The following is a 13,895-nucleotide window of genomic DNA, read 5'->3' on the forward strand; positions in this document are numbered from 1 at the left end:
TCATTTTTTACGGCGATAAGTTCTGAATACAGTTGCGATATACACAATGTACATACTCTCTTTCGATTAGTTCATGTTTACATAGTTCCTTTCGATACAAGTACGTCCATGATCGCTCTGTGATCGATCAATTACCACCGCAAAATAATGAGGAACCGCTCATCTATGGCATGACTTTCATGGCAGACACTATGATACCACTTATTTACCGCGGAGGAGTCCGCTTTTGCCTACTCTCTAAAATGAAGGAAGTAGCTCATGCAATAGCCGGGAGGGATCCTCTACTAGAAGCCACGCACCATCGGACTCGGTGCATTCACGTGCTTCGACAAGATGGATTTTCCTTCATTTGACAAAGTAGGCAAAATGCGTTCCCGAGAGCATCTATAGTGGTATCAGGAGAATACGAATGGATTTTCCAGTTGCCCCGGATATTCTGCACCCTGCCTTCGTCTAAAAGTTTGCAAGAGTCACGGTGCGGTACTTAGTACCACTGCCGAGCACTGGGATCAGGGGCTTTTTCGTAGCTTTTCACACATACCCTCGTTAAATCACATTTATTCTCTTAGGAGTCAGAGTTTTCCTTTTTAACTTTTTCCCCCATTATTTTTCACTGCTATTCTTTTATTGTATTTTATTCAATGAAGAATTTGTGCAAAGAGTTAACGGTTCTTTGGAAACGAACTTTACAATGGCGATAGACGCTCTTGACGGCTCCATAAAAAAGTGGAGCACCCCCCCCCCCCCCCCCCCCCCGGCGGGCAAGTCCAACAAGCGCGATTATGTTATCAACGAAAAGTGAACTCCGCCGAACTCATGCTGGCAGTGTAGATAACCCAACGAAAACCGCGCCAACTTGTGTGAGCGTGTGTAAGCACAAGGATTGTTGCGTGTGTGTTCGCAGCTCCCCTACCACAACAGATTCCACTTCCCCTCATATTCCCCTACGTCCCTGCTCATTAATACTTTTCGCCTTCTCTATCACCTGTTTTCTTTGTTACTCAGTTCGCCAACTGTCAATGTACCGTGTTGTCAGTTAGGCTGGAGGTTGCAGGGAACCTTTCGGCTCGGCCCATGGTGCTTTGAAGCCGTTGGTGATACTCAGTAAATTAAGTGTACAGTATAGTTCTCCGTAGAATTAGTTGAAGTGCATTAAAATGTTATCGTTTGTGTGAAATATCGACGAAGTGATGCGGACCTGACTCCCGGCAGTGCTATTTGCAACGAACTTCTAAGTGTACGTGTACGGATTTCATAGCGTCCAAAGTTGCATTTCTGCATCGGCTTCCTAACGACTTGCAATTTCACTAACCGAGCGATTTCCAGTGGTTTCCTCAACTTCTCTAGTCTGTTTTTGTTTTCCTTTTCGTTTTAAATTTGCCAAAGCCTTACCAAATATCTGTCCACTTCGTAACTCTATTCTTTACAGTTTATCTACCTCTATTATCCGTTATCTAGTGATTTACCTCTCAGACTACTTGCCCTCTTCAAATCAGCCTATTTCTCTTTCAAACTTTTTAAGTACACCTCTGTGTCGTCCCGGGATGAGTGAAAGTTGAAACTTTCCTGTAAAGCGTTATTTGAACCGAGAGCTATATTCATCGTCTAATTCCTTCAAGTTTTGAGTCAATTTGTGATCTAATGTGGGGTCTAGAAAACATCACAGAAATGTGGATTACCATCATGATGTTCATTTTCTGACCCGAGGAATCTTCCCTTATTGGTAATTTGTGATAACTATCTAGTTAAATTAGCAGATAATCTCGAGGGTGAGTATATTTCTCTCTGCATTATTTTAATCTGTTGCCTTTGAGGGTAGCCTCTAACTAACATTCATTGCGTTATCACAAGCTTTAATTTTAAGCGTTTGTAGTAGGTATCTAAGTAGATGCTTCTTGTGGGAATGAATACCAAGGGGAAATAACCTAGCCAGGATTCACAAGCTACACTAACTTCAGAATGCATTGCAGCACATGTAATTCATAGAATTTTTGTTGGTGGCGGAATTACTTGAGGGATCCAAGCACGTACCAAAGTAGCAGATGATTCTCGTCTATTGATCCAGCGATTCATCCCTCTCGTTTTTAGATTCTAACTCTTGATCCAGTCTTTTTAAGTGATAGATGATCTATTTCGAGGGCTAAGGAACCATTAAAGCGCACTATATGATCCATTTTAAGGGCTGAGGAACAATTACGGTGCATAAGCACTGTTTTTGAAAAAATTGAGGTATTCACGAACGCAACTGAAGCTAGTTTGAAAGTATATTCTGTGAAAAATTTGTAACTAAAACTAGTCTTAATGCTAAATCTGTGAAAAATTTGCTCCCAAATTCCAACTTCAAAGCAGTGAGTTCAAACCTCCCTTCTGCCACAAGACGCCGTGTAATTTTGAAACTTAAAATAATTTTTTCTTGATACTTATAGCGGAAACTGCACCTAACTAACAATTTTGGCGTAAATGAGTTCGCAACTTTGCCAAATTCTTCAGTACTTATTAAATTCGCAAGCTAATGATTTTAGTTTTTCCCAATTCCGCATGAGAGCGCTATAAAGATGCTGCAATGCACTAAAAGAATTGCTATTCAAGCAACAAAATTACAAAAATGGTTAAGTTTCCTCTCTTTCCCGTATAATCATTAGTTTGCAGAAAGGCTGTATTGTTCCTTAGCCATCAATCTCTTCTCTTCCTTTTAATTGGACATATTTATGCTAAAAGGAACTATGTTGCACACAAACCCTATGCGCATAGCTCCTTTTAGCAAAAATACATCCAATTTTCACTTAAATGCCCCTGATTCTGTAGGTAGCAATAAATTAGCTTTTGCTTTCTTGTTCCGAGGCTGCTGGAAAATCAAGGTGGACTTGTCTGCTGTCTTCTTTCTCCATGGTCTAGACCCCTTCAATTTTTCATTACTTACTCCCAAGGTCATGTTTTCACCATTGATTTTGAGGAGTTAACATTTATTTATTCTTTTTTGGTGGCTCTCTGTATGCGAAATTTCAGCTCTAGAAATAGTAGCCCTTAGTTTCTTTGTCTTCTGCCTTTTACCTGGCACACTTTGCTGTTATTTTTGTGAGACACTCACAGTACCTCATACATATTTTTGAGCTCTGTTCTTCAACTTTTGCCAACTCCAAACTCAACCATTCAAAATTCCACTCAGATTCTTAATATTTTAGCAGCTCAGGGATTACACTGAATTGTAACTCCCCGCTTCTAAACTTGATAACCTTTTTGACATTTAAGCCATTTTCTTTCCACCCTTTCTGCTTTCATCACCCATTACATCTGTGTCAAACTATTTCAGGAATTTTTTGTTTTAATCCTCTTTTCTTATGCAGTATTCAATCATTCAAATTTTATATTTTTTTTTATGTCGGCGTTCATGAAAGAAACAGATTGCTTACCTTCAAAATTTTAGCAAAATCGCAATGATTTCAGAGGGAAAGGCCTTTTTCCCAATGAAGTTTCATTCATCTTGGAAAGTGGGGCTTCCTCAAAAAAAAGTCGAGAGAGAATCAGCAGAGAATCAATATATTTTGCTCGCTTGATGCAATGGATGGTATTTGAGCCAATAATTCCCAAGACCATACCTGATGTTTAGAGTGGCAATACCTGGTGGCATTATTGAAGAAGCTAATCCGTGTTTACAACCCTTGTAGATTCAGTGCCTCTACTTAATTCTGACCGAGATACCCTATCAAAAGCATCTGTCATGGTTAATATGATCATAAGATATTAGAATATGAAACTTTAAAAGGTAAATTGTTTGCAGCAACTCAAAGTGCATGATTCAGCAGCAAAAATATTGGTGCATTAGCTGTGAAAATACAGTTTGCACACTTTATCTCTCAAGTGGCAGGCTGAAAAGCTTCAGTTACCTATGCTCTCATTCGAGTACTTGATAGGTTTTCATAAGTTCAGAGGATAAGATGTCGAGAATTATTATAAAACAAGTAATCTCGGACAACTCTTAATCAGGCAATTTTGACAAGGTATCCAAAAATTCTAAAATCACTAATAGTCGAATAATTGAGAATTGCCCTTAAAAATTCGAAACATCAGAAACTCTTCCAAAAATTCTACTCTGAAAATGAGATGACTCATCACACCAAACTTTCTGCAAACCATTTTTTGCTGTATGTTTTCATTTCAAAGCGTCTAACATCTAAGGAGTTGTGATTGATATGAAGATAATGCAAAAAAAAAGTGTGCATGACTTGCAATTGCGTATTTCATAGCAATTTGCCACCCAAAGTGGCTCGCTCTTTTTTAAGCTGAGGCTATCTTTGTTGGGTAACTTTATTTTTATTTATAAAAAATAAAGTTATATATTATGTTTTATAGAATTTTAACAGATCCGCTATCTTATCCATTATTAAAATTGAAATTTTTATCTAACTTTCTTTCTCCTTCTGTTTCAGAATTAAAATTCTGTCTTGAAAGTCTGGAATTATGAACACTCCTAGTAAATCTTATCCATTACAAAGAAGAATGGCGCCCGGATCGGCAGACAAAGAAAACTCAGGATACATGCTGTTAAAAAGCCCCGCCTGTCCTTTCCTGAGCCCTGCCAAAGTAAGTTTTTCTGTTGCAAATACTTGCCTTTGATAATTGTATTGCTCAAGAGTAGGCATTGCAATGAACAAGCAGTTCAGGTTCATGAGAGGAATTCTTCAAATTCCACCATTCTTTTCTTCAGTAAAAGCATATTAGTTTTATTACATGTCTCTCATTGCGTACCAAACTCTTTGGAAGCAGGTAAGTAAACTCGCTCTTGAAAATTCAGGATATTTTGCTTTTGAACCGAAAGATTTATGGCTCAAATCCAGAACATCTTAATTGTTTTCTTCTGCACTTAATTATCAGCCAAAATTTGAACCTGCTAAGTCCACACTCATGTTTTCTATTCACTTGTAGCGTAACTTCTCCAATCTAAGTCTAATATTATGTATTTTTTCAATTTCAAGGTACTTTTAGTCTCAATTTTGAAGGATAAGCATTTCCATATTAAAAAACCTTGGAAACTCAAGAAATTTTGACCCCTAAGAGAACTTTTCATGCGTGACTGAACCTTGTAAAAAGTTTGAATTATTTGAGTATGAATCAGGGTAGTTGTATTGACAGATCTAAGATTTTTATTAAAGGATTTCTGTTGCTGCGTAGTTATCGACTGCATAAGGACTCAAATATTTGACTAGAAAAGACAAGGAGTTTAATTTTCCATAATTACGTTTTAAAGATTAATCTGGAATATTTTATGAAGATACACATTTTTAGATTAAATTGACGGTGTAAGTCGGCAATCACATAACTCGGTTTACGACGTCGCAGACTTCCTGTCATACTTTATTTTTTAAACGGAAAACTACTCAACGGCAATTCCTTAAAACTGCCGTGATTTTTCTTCTCTGTGCAAAGAAAATTCTGCAAAAACTTCAAGGAATGATGTCAATTTGTTCTCCTTTAAAAAAATAACATTGAGGCGGAGATTTTAAGACACCGCAAATGAGTTATGTGATTGCCGACTTACACCGTCGAAATGTCTCATATTGCATTGAAATTGACAGTAGTATGCAAAGGCAAGGCATTTATTTCTAGAATTTCACATCATCTAAGTTGAAATGCTGAGATGAGTAACAAAATTGGATTCTAATAACTTCTTTTTTCTTTTTCCAGATTTCAAATGAGAATTCTTTGTTGCCACCGGATTTTCAGTCACTTCTCAGTGGAGATATTCTTAGTGACCAAGTCAGTAATAGCCTGTCAGCTGGCTCAGAATTTAGATTTCCAGTACATTTAAACCATAAAAACAATGTTGAAAGACAAGGAACACCTAGCCGCGTAAGTAAATTTTCATTGTATCTAGCTTGTATTACATGTAAACAGTGTTTTGGCAGTATTCCATGGAAAAATTTTCATTCCCGTTAATACTTTGATGATAGATGCTAAATGGATTGCATTTTGCAAAAAAGAAGCAAAAGAATTCCAATGTCTCTAAGATTGTGCAACTTTTTTTACTCTGAAAATATAAACTAATCATTCAAACAAGTTTAATCTATAATCTCAATAAACTATAAATTCAAGATAAGAATTGCCTTGTAAATGTAATTTTTTGCATGATGCTAGTCATTTTATTGCAGAAAATGCAAGTTGCACAATCCTAGCAACATTGGAATGCTATTGGTTCCTTTTTGCAAAATGCAATCCAATTCATGTTTACAAACGTGCGATATGTTCACTCATAATTTAAGGAGAGAAATAGCTCCTCAGTTTCTCCTTTAAGTATGAACTGAAAATAAACAGTTCTTTGGAATAAAAAAATTTAAGTACTAAAATTGTTCAAAACCATTGTCATTTGTTATCCGAAGTCCAAATGGTCTGATCTCAGTGTTTTCTCAGGAAAAAGAGCCAAAATTGAATGATTAATCAGATGAAAGACTTATGCTATTAAGTAAGCAGGTTATATCAACCAACCTTTTTCCGTTTGTACCTCAAAGTGTCAATTTTTCCTCACTGCAGATCTTCCAAAAAACCAACATCTCGCAAAAGTTCGATCTACTTTTATTTTGTCATATCAATGGCTAAAGTGAAAAATGCTCATCTTAGGTTGTGATGTTGTCAGTCCTCCCTCTTAAAAACTACAAAGGGAAACTAAGGAACAGTTTTGTTGGGGGATTTTCTCTGCAATTTCTTCTTTCATTCTAGGTACAAAGAAAAAATCAAAAGATTGTAAGGAAACATTTTGATCAGTTTCCTTGATGGGAATCAGACATAATTGGGGATATTTAAACGCTGCATCAGGGTGTCTACTAGTTCAGAATTCTTGGAAAGTCCTGAAATAGTACTGATTTTTTCAATTAGTGATAAAAAAAGAAAATTTCTTGGGAAGTAAAATTATCATGGCAGTAACTTGGAACTAGTTCAAGTTCATTTTCTCTCCGTAAATTCTCAATGATAATTTTTCACTCCCAAAAATTCACTGCCTGTGCATCTAAGTTCCCTTTCTGAATGGTTAGAATGTTTTTTTCTCTTAACTTTTTTTTTATCAGCTTTATGCACCTTAGAGCTTAATAAACGTAGATTATATTTTCCCTTCCCCTTAAATTTAGTATATTCCTGTTCTAATTTTTATCTTACTTTCTGTGCAGCTATGTAGTCCATTCTCATTATCAACCAATTGCCGTACACCTAAAGCGTTGTCTCATGAAGGTATTCTACCTCTGACGCCTCACGACAGCAACACAAACAAGAGAGTAGCAGACCCAACCATACTAGAAGAGGACTCCCCTGTAATAAAACGCAATAGACTGCTTGATAATTCAGCACTGAAGGATAGGAATTCGTTCGTAATCAGTCCAATGGTTCGTCATAAAACAACTCTCCACGACTATGGTTTCAATCCAGTGTCTTCGCGGCCGAAGCTGTATCGTTCGTTCTCAGAAGCCGTAGATGCTAAGTCTGCTGTCGATCGCTCGAACTTAGATCCTAATCTGATTGGAGACTACAGTCGACCATGTATTCTGCCCCTAACCCTTGGAAAACATGTCGATCTTAAAAGCATCTCTTGTGATACATTAGCCAAATTAATGAATGGAGATTTTAGTCAAGACATTAAATCTTTCACCATAATCGACTGCCGGTAGGTGGCTTTTATATTTTTGTATTATTGTTCTAAGACTGTAAAATTTCTATTGTGAGAACTGTTGTCATTATTTCTATATTGTACTTTTAAATTGAGACTTTGGATAGTCAAGCATTTCATCTGCCTGTTCAGGAGTTGTAATTTAAGTAAAATTAGAAAGTATGCAATCTGTAAGTAGGAATTCAATTTTCATTGCAAAAAATCTGCATGCAAAAATACATGCTAAAGAACATGACTTTTCTACCTCCATTTTCATTTTCTTAATCAATAAAAGTAGGAATGGTCTTCATTTGTGTTTTCTCAGCATACTGCATCCTGATGTACCTATTTTTATTTTTTGTTTTTGTATTGCTGATATAAAATGCCATTAAAGCATAGACTTATTTGCATAGTTGGAAAAAATCTACAATCACAGCCTGAAGATGTTTTGTCTGTTTTATTTTGTTTTTTCTTATTATGCAGAAATGATATCTATGTTTTCTTTCCCCAGGTATCCGTATGAATACGAAGGTGGTCATATTAGAGGCGCTAGAAATATATATTCTGAAGAAGAAATTGTCAAACAATTTGTGGATGTAAAGAAGAAATTTAGTTCAAATTCAAATACTTCAAGTGTAGATTCCAAGCATCATGTTCTAATATTTCACTGTGAATTTTCATCAGAAAGAGGTCCAAAATTGTAAGTATCCAGCATTACTGCTTTCTTTTTTTTAATTATTCCACCAAATAATTTTTCTTTACAAGAAGTTCCGACAAAAAGTCAGGCAGAGTTTAGATTGTTTGTCTTGTTCTCCGCCTTGACAGTGGATCAGTCAGCGCAGTCGCAGAATCGTGTTTTGATGATTTCAGATCGAAGATCAACAAACAATAAAAGTTCTGTCCTAACATTAAGTTTCCACATCCAATATCAAAGGACATATCGCTGTTTGAAAAACACTGTGTATGTTGTCATCCACTGGGATGGAATGTACCATGGTTTCTTCCACCTTAGTATTATCCTTGTGTTCTAAGTGGAGCATTCATTGAAAAAACGCAATAGTGTATTTCCCTCGGAAAATACACTAAAATGTGTGTATCTTTAATTGATGAACCCAAGGTAGAAGGAGCCATGGTATGTACTATCACGGAGGATGATCTCACTCTCTGGTGTTTCGAAGGGTAATATCTCTATTAACATCGGATGTAGAAATTTGGCACTCAGATCTCATTCATTTTTGATATTGTATGAGCATAAATCATTAAAACATAATTCTGAAACTAGGGCAACTGATCTATTGTCACAATGTGAAGAGAATGATAGATGTACTGTAAAAGCACTGATTTTGAATTGTTTGCATGGAAGTGCAGAGAATATATGGATTTTTTATGAAAAGGTTTGGGAGTACAGGATTTTTATGATGAATTTAAAAAAAAAAAACAGCCTTAGCGGTGAACAGTTTCTTAACATTGCCCACTTTAAGTTTCTGCAGTTCAATTCCTTGTTTTTTCATTTCATAGTGGTATTTAGTGGTTCATTTTTTAAATTACTTTTTCATTTCACTTTCAGAATCCAAATTTTATAGAATTTCGTTTTTGTTGCTCAAAGCCAAAGTTAACCCTATTTTTTTTTTCAAATGAATACCATAGCCCTCATTAAATTCTTGGTGCTATATACTGTATATTGATAATCATCAGAGCACTAAGTTAACTATTTGTGTTGAATATTGAAAAAATTATCAATTCATATCTTTGGGAAAAATTTCTGACCCTTATAGCAAGAAGCACCGATGGCTAACAAGGATTTAAATGCCTGTGCTAATATCAACATCTTTGTCGCAATGTTGATTTTGACTTTTTGTGCGAGCAAAAAGCTCTAATTTAAATTAACCAATCACTGATTCTTCCTTCGAGTTGAATTTAGAAATTTTCAGTAAGTTCAATATATCTCGCTAGCAATTTCGAAGAAAAATCATGTCTTGTCATGCTTGAATCCTTACTCTTATCCATTGTTGTGTAACCCATTGTAGAAAATATTTGAAATTTAGTTCTGATACTCAACTGTGATAATTTTTTTTTCAGATGTCGGTTCCTGCGGAAACAAGACCGGCAAAATAACTTGTATCCCGATTTGCATTATCCCGAAACGTACCTGTTGCACGGAGGTTATAAAGCATTTTTCGAAAAGTATCGCACGTTATGCGAACCTTGTAGCTATTTACCAATGGTTCATCCGGACCACGAGGACGAACTGCGCCATTTTAGATCCAAGTCGAAAACATGGAGTGCTGGACAACCCAGCGGGAGTAGAGGATCGCTAAAATCCAGCTTTAGACGATTAGGGTTTAGTTAGTTATTCTTTTAGTGTGCACCAGGGTTTTTTCTTTTTCTTACTCTTTCTGATTTTTCGCTTTTTTTTTTTTTTATTTCTGTCGATCACTCTTCAACTGGACTCACTCCAACTGTTCTAAGTTCTTAGCTCAATTCTATGTTCTTTCATCTTAACAGCTTAACCGAATCTTTTTTTATTTATTTTTTTTATTTTGATAAACAATGACTATGATTTGCAGAACGAATGTAAGTTGTCTCTTTCAAAAATGGTTTCTCAGTTCCATAGAATGTCTTAATTTTTCTCAGGTTTTTATTGCTCACTTAATGCTATGCGTAACTTATTTGAAATACTTATTTAGAGTAGAGTATTTTTGCAACAAATGACATCTCTTAGGGTTAGAGCCAGAGGGGCTACATTTTAGCATAACATTGTAAAGTTTCACCCCACAACTTGCTTTATTCACTAGAAGGTGCATGTTTTGTACTGAAAATTTTAGAAACTGTTTTGTAAGCCCCTCAGAAAATTCTTTTAAATTTTATTTGAAAATTTGTAACTTGTTATTCAGGAAACAAAAACAACGAAAAAAAGTATCACTAAATGAAACTTCACAACATTGTATTCTGATAAAGCCACCCTGGCTGTAACTTTATTTACTCGCTGGAACTGTAAGCTTCAAGCTCATTTTTTATTGACACATTTTTGGGAGGAAACCGTTCATGAGGCCAGGTTTCTCATGAATGATTTTCAGATGTCAGTTAATTGTTAATGTACTCTTACTGCTCAATTTTTGAAATTGCTCAAACTTTTTTTTCGGATTTGCATCTCAATTTTTGTTTATCTGAAAGTATCAGTGAAACTCTGTTGAAAATTATCTGTATTGTCAGCTACAACTTAGATTTCCTTGACTAGTGAATGTGGGCAATCAGTCGGCGTTCCCTGAAGAATGACTAACGAAGTTGAACTTTTAAAGAATCAAATTTCTGCTACATGTAAAACTGAGAAATCAAATTTGAAAGTTTTTTTATGTGCCATGCATTGTGTTACTAATTTTGGGATTTTCTGTACGCTCTGTAATGGCGTTTGAAGGCTCTAATTGGGCTTGAAAACAGGAAAGGATTCCTAAATTCAAAACTCAGTCATTTGTTTATCATATTGCACTCTGGGATGAGTTTTTAATTCATTCCGAGTCTATTTCTTCAAATCCTGTCTATTGAAGCTTTCATTTTTTTGAAACAGCAGTGGCATTGTTGGGTGTCGTGTTAATGGGTCATCATCAACCAAATAATCCTACCGCCAGCAAAGCCACTGTTGCTCAGAAGTTTTTAGGTTAGGCGCGGATGGAAACTAAAATATTTAAGACTGCGATGAATCAGTATCACTGCCTCCTCCTTATAATGAAATTGTGTTTGTATAAATAATGATCTCCATCCGTTCATGTTTGAGAGAAGAGCACTCGTTTTTATTTCACGCTTTTATTTTGTAATAATGTTCAACGATAAAAATGTGGAGAACAGTTGTTTTTAGTTTTCAGAGTTTATAATTAAGTGTTTCGAAACCAAAGTTATGGTAGAGCTCAAGTTTTTTCTCTTAGACTGAAAAGGGTCCTGTTGCAATGTGTAGCTTAGTGATTTCAGTTTATGGAGCATCTTGATGGTGTAACTGGAAAAAAATTCTCTCGATCGTCAACGCTCTTATTTTCTCTTTATGGAGAAGGCCAAGCATCAATTTTAATGGAATTATCAAAAAAATTCACACACTCTAACAGAGAGAGGTTATACAAGTTTTGGGAAACAATGGGCTTGGTTTTTTTGCAGAATAATAATGCGACTAGAAATTTGGAACGTTGCAAATCAGGAATCATTTTTTCCAGTACACCATCGATTGTAGATAATCAAGATTTGTGTCAAATTTTTGAATCAGAGTCAAATTTCTTACGCTGGAATATGATCAGACCTCTTTCTCTTATACTCAAGATAAGTTACTGCAAGTGTACAGCGTTCTAGAATTTCTCTTATTCTTTGTCACAGCCTCTTGCTTCTCTACGGTCACCCTTTGTTTTACTCAATCGAGTGTTTTAGCTGGATGTCAAGGTGATGCATGCCTTTACTTTAATCTAACTTGTATAAGTTATTTTTGCCTGTTCTTGTTGGAGATTTGTATCAATTGCTAAAGCCAGTTTCAATTTTTTGAATGCACAAAAGTTGTCTAGGAACATCAAACGAATTTTGCTAAGTTCGGTCTCATCATACATTTGTATTAAAAATACGAAATGACTGCATCCAGAAGCGCAATTCAGTCGGGAAAAATCTCTTTTAGAAACCCTTAATCACAATTGAAAGTATTCAAACACAAATTATGACAGAAAGTCAATTTGACAAGTCAATCCGAAGGATGGTTTTAGGGGATACTTCCAATTTTAATTTAGCGTTGCTGAAAGTGATCCATTTATGAATTGCTAACTACGCTGTGCTTCTTGGCGTGATTGTTTTGTTTCATTATAAAAATTTGAGCTGGAACCACTGCTTAAGAAAAACTGTCTCAACTTGTGGATGTTGATTTACTTTAACTAGGCATATAACAAAGTTGTAATGGTTTGGTCACCATAATCTTGCTCATATGGGGATTCATTCTGTGGAAAACCTCTTATGAAATACCTCTTTGTTCACCTTAAATAACATTAATGTAATTTCAATCCTTAGCAAGAACGCTGTCTTTCAAAGTAGGTGAAATTTTTGCTTTTTTTTCTCTATATTGACCGTTCTGACCCTTGCAGTGGAAAACAGGGGAAAGCAAATTTTTTTTTTTTTTTTTCTTCTTTCTTTCATGGAAGTCAAGAATAATAAAATGTTGCATTATCTCCCTCAAGGACAGCAAAGAAATAGGTAACAACAAGTAAATGTACCACCAACTCATGTACTTCAATATTGACGAGGGTGCAATTAATGTCAGTTTTAGAATATGTAGGGGAGGTTATTTGATTTTTTGGGGCATGATTTATCCCAGATTTTCATCAATTTTGAAAGCCTAAAGCACTCGGTCCCAAGATTCTAGAGCTTTTAAAGACACTCACAGTAGAATAAACTTGCACAGAGTTCTGGCCACAAATTCTGGAAGACATGCCCCTCGAATGTTAATATCCGTGGAAGATGAAATCAAATTAATCATTTTATGCGAGTTATTCGAAATTTGTGCATGATTTTTTTAAAGTTGTTTATTGAAGCAGCAATTCCAGTCCTCCTTCACCATATGTATCTAATTCTGCCTTGATTGGCGTCTTTCATGTTAAGGGTATCTACTAAGTTGGCCGTCATGGGTTCGCTTTTTATTATCTCCCTTATGTGTATGAAATGTGATTTTATTGTGTTAGTGCTGGAAATGAAAATGTCATTTGATTTTAATGAATTTTTTCTTTTACTATCTCTAAAAATGAAGAAGATGGCAGTTGCCAACCCACCTCTTGATATTAGTTCCTCATTGTTTAGCCATCCATGAAAATTTATTCTAGAATGCGAGTTTCATGGAATTTAATCTAATGGAAAAGGAATTAAAACAAATCTCCCTCATTTTAAGCACGAAACTAAAATGATATTGTTTGTACTGCTTGTTAAAAATGTAAGTTAGAAAAATAAAATTATTAAATCTGTAAAGCAAACATTTCTTCAAATTTTCTGAGTATTCACCTATCCTGATGATCGTTTTGCTCAGCTACCGAATAGATCTGTTAAGTGGAACCAATTGCTTGTTGCAAAACAAAAATCCATTCAAATATTTCATAGTTGCCAGGGACAGTTCATTTTTCTATAGGCGTTTAGTGGAGCAAATTTCCTTGGATATATTATCGAATTGGGTTTGTCATAAGAATGAAAGACAAGTTAAAAGAAAAAAAATCTTTTGAGTTAATTTACACTGAAGGCCTTACCCTTGTGGCTGTGGCTTGCC

The 13,895-nt window shown here is 35.4% G+C and overlaps 1 protein-coding gene across 3 annotated transcripts; it reads left to right on the forward strand.

Moving 5' to 3' along the window:
• Nucleotides 1-987: 987 nt before the first annotated feature.
• Nucleotides 988-13,608, forward strand: LOC109044543 (M-phase inducer phosphatase). 3 transcript variants are annotated; one of them, XM_019062332.2, is made up of 6 exons: nucleotides 988-1,769; nucleotides 4,428-4,581; nucleotides 5,683-5,847; nucleotides 7,155-7,645; nucleotides 8,139-8,327; nucleotides 9,707-13,608. In XM_019062332.2, exons 2-6 carry the CDS (start codon nucleotides 4,459-4,461, stop codon nucleotides 9,975-9,977), a joined length of 1,239 nt encoding a protein of 412 aa, XP_018917877.2. In that variant the 5' UTR covers nucleotides 988-1,769; nucleotides 4,428-4,458; the 3' UTR covers nucleotides 9,978-13,608. The 3 variants fall into 3 exon arrangements, with proteins under 3 accessions (XP_018917877.2, XP_018917878.2, XP_018917879.2); XM_019062333.2 differs by having other exon boundaries at nucleotides 988-1,723; XM_019062334.2 differs by having other exon boundaries at nucleotides 988-1,237.
• Nucleotides 13,609-13,895: the final 287 nt, after the last annotated feature.

Source organism: Bemisia tabaci, chromosome 8 (assembly GCF_918797505.1).
Source record: "Bemisia tabaci chromosome 8, PGI_BMITA_v3".
In the NCBI taxonomy this organism is placed as follows: domain Eukaryota; kingdom Metazoa; phylum Arthropoda; class Insecta; order Hemiptera; family Aleyrodidae; genus Bemisia; species Bemisia tabaci.

Coding starts and splice junctions, on each gene's coding strand:
- LOC109044543 (XM_019062332.2), top strand. CDS start 4,459: ATGAACACTCCTAGTAAATCTTATCCATTACAAAGAAGAATGGCGCCC. Junction 5,848..7,154: donor GACAAGGAACACCTAGCCGC/GTAAGTAAATTT, acceptor CTTTCTGTGCAG/CTATGTAGTCCATTCTCATT. Junction 7,646..8,138: donor TTCACCATAATCGACTGCCG/GTAGGTGGCTTT, acceptor TTCTTTCCCCAG/GTATCCGTATGAATACGAAG.